The sequence below is a fragment of the Vicia villosa genome, unplaced genomic scaffold, assembly GCF_029867415.1.
Source record: "Vicia villosa cultivar HV-30 ecotype Madison, WI unplaced genomic scaffold, Vvil1.0 ctg.000029F_1_1_3, whole genome shotgun sequence".
NCBI lineage: Eukaryota > Viridiplantae > Streptophyta > Magnoliopsida > Fabales > Fabaceae > Vicia > Vicia villosa.
Genome location: NW_026704963.1, coordinates 603,208 through 606,044, shown reverse-complemented (window position 1 = coordinate 606,044; position 2,837 = coordinate 603,208). Strand labels below are relative to the sequence as shown.

The 2,837-nt window shown below is 28.0% G+C and overlaps 1 protein-coding gene across 1 annotated transcript; it reads right to left on the bottom strand.

Annotated features, from left to right (window-relative positions):
- Window positions 1-389: 389 nt before the first annotated feature.
- On the bottom strand, window positions 390-1,716 carry LOC131622403 (uncharacterized). Its single transcript, XM_058893435.1, has 3 exons — window positions 1,272-1,716; window positions 1,042-1,175; window positions 390-748 (listed from the first exon to the last, which is right to left on the bottom strand). Exons 1-3 carry the CDS (start codon window positions 1,576-1,578, stop codon window positions 632-634), a joined length of 558 nt encoding a protein of 185 aa, XP_058749418.1. The 5' UTR covers window positions 1,579-1,716; the 3' UTR covers window positions 390-631.
- Window positions 1,717-2,837: the final 1,121 nt, after the last annotated feature.

Here is a 2,837-nt window from a genome sequence, read left to right as displayed (position 1 = left end):
AACTTGATTAGAGATATTTAATTTAAGACAATTTGTTCAATCGGTCACTATGCAGAAACATCATATGCAGATGCAGATGTGCAAGTTTGAACTCGCGACATCCCATTTATTCATCCGAGACACGCGATATCTCACTTGTATATGCCAATTTTTATTTATTATTGCCACTCTAAAATGATATTAGTGCTATTAATTTACAAATGTATTATTTAGAAATTAGCTTTACTTGTAAGACAAAAACATCATTAGCCAACTTGTTCTATTTCAGACATCAGAAGAAAAAAAAATATTTATGTATGATCAATTATTTTTAGGCCATATCTTTTGATTTTATATGTAATTATCTGCAAGATGTCGACATATTATTCGCCTCAAACCATACATTAAAAAAAAAAAAAACAGAAATAAGAATCTGATATGAGTGAAGATTAATATCTGGATACATTAAATGATATGGAATATTATATGTCAACTTTTACTATACACAATTATTATGCATGACAGATGTTTATGATTTCTCTCTAGCTTCCCTAAAATGTGGTATATTTAATTTAGTTTAATTAAATTAAATTTCCACAGATCTAAGCAATCATAGTCTCTCCACATGTGAGTAAGATTGGAAAAACAAATATCAGCTGGAAGATTCAGTGATGCTTTGTAAAGAGGGTTGCCATGTTCTTGACTTATTATGATTTCCACCATTGCTTGATCCTTTTGTCCTTGACTCGTGTCTCTCAGATTTCTTTTCCTGAAAATTTATTCATAAAATTATAATTAATTAATCTCAAAACCGACTAATTCAAAAAAATCAATCCAACCTATTTAAAATCGGAACAAAATTTTGGATGGACTACCCGATAAAAATATTATTAGTATCTAACAGAATTCGAATCTGAAGCCTTAAAAAAAACAAACTCTCACGACTCAAACTTTCACCGAAATCGACTTAGGTTATTTATAGAAGATTTAACAAATGATAAACTACTTGAAATTGGAAATAGAAACAGTAAAAATAAAATAAAATAAAATCTTGGTTTCTACCTTATTGTTTTCAGGTTGAGACCTTTCAGCTTCTTTGTCAATTCTTTCCTTAATTTGATTTGACTTTTGAGCTGATTCTGATGAGTTTCTCTTCATTTTTGCTTGTTTCTTTGCCCACATACCCTTTGTAACCTCTGAAACCAAAAACAACTTAAGACTCAGATTTCAAACAAAAACTTTATAAGGGAAAAAAACAAAAACAAAGAAGCAAAAGAAAAAGGTGAATGAACCTTGAGTTGAGATGAGTCTATAAACTTGACCAAGCATAAGTGTGTCTGTTGGTTTAAGAAGCTTGATACGTGTAATACGAACAGGATTAGTATTGTTGTTGTTGATTTTGTTGTTGTCACTTTTATTTGAACAATTTTCTCTATCTTTTGATGTGCATAATGTTGTGGAGATAAGAAGAGCAACATAGTGATCAGGGTGTGTTTTCATGACTTCACTAGCAGATATTGGCCAATATAATTTTTTTTCTTCACCATTTGGTTGTTGTATTACAAGAGTTGCTGTATCAATAGCTTGACAATTTCCCATGAACTCTTTCTCTTTCTTCTCTCTCTCTCAAAGTATAAGATGAGGATGGATAGGAAAGAAGATGCAGTGGAATGTAAAAGAAGTACTTTAGTAGAATATTTATAGCAGCCACTCACTTCAACACCACACAAGTTTACAAAGGGTCAAACAAAGTGATATGCATATATATATAAAAAAAAACATATTCTAGATGCTATGTTATGCTATGTAGCATATATGATATAATAATTGTGCACATGGTGGCCTATAAATACTTGTAAATAAGGTTTTGGTATAGGCCTATATTTCATATGTACATTAAAAAAAACAATGGTACAAATAGGGATTCCATGAAGTGGTTTAGGTCTCTTCATTTTTGAGTTATACCATTTTTAATTTTTTTTATTGAATAATTTTTTTCTTAATAAAATCAATATTTTAATTGTTTCATTAAAATAACCATGTCAACTTGCATCTATTACTTAAAAATTAAAATTATCTATTTAAAGTGTGCGTGTGTGTGATCTAGCGGTGAAACGCTAGGGTTTTGAGAGTGTGTTCCTCTCAAGGTCTCAGGTTCGAAACCCACTAGATTCAAATTGCTTATTAAATAAAAATTTTTCATTTAAAGCATTAAAGATGGAGAATATGTTTATAATAGGATGAAAATGAGGAACAAGGTTTTTCCGATACTTTAGAGACGTAGAACAAATTTTTTACTCTGCACCTTTCGTCTCGCCTAGAATACAATTACATAATTAATTAATATATAATTTTAAATTTATATAGAAATTTATTTGCTATTTTATATAATTTATTTTATAATTTTTTAAAAAAAATATATGTAATGTTAACTAAAAAACAGATTTAAATGATTATTTAAAAAATTTTAAATTTGTAATTTTAATAGCCGTGACTCTTATTAACATATATCAAAATGATAAATTTATTATAAAAGATTAATTTCTTAATTTTTTGTGCCTAATTTTTAATATTTTTATTATTAATTTTGTTACAAATAATATATGTTTTTATGTTTATGAGTTTTTTTAGGAACCATAAGAATCTGCAGAGATTGTGATGAAATTTTTTTCTGTTTTCTAATAGAGATTCAAAACAGAGATGAAAAATAAATTTAAAAATAAAAATGAGAATTAGTATTCTTGTTCTCCGCCTTGTCCTATTGACATCTCTCTCTATCATTTAATTATTGGGAGGCAAATTCAAATATGTCGTCCTTCCACTTTTCAGTAGTGAAATTTTGACGATAAAAACATTAT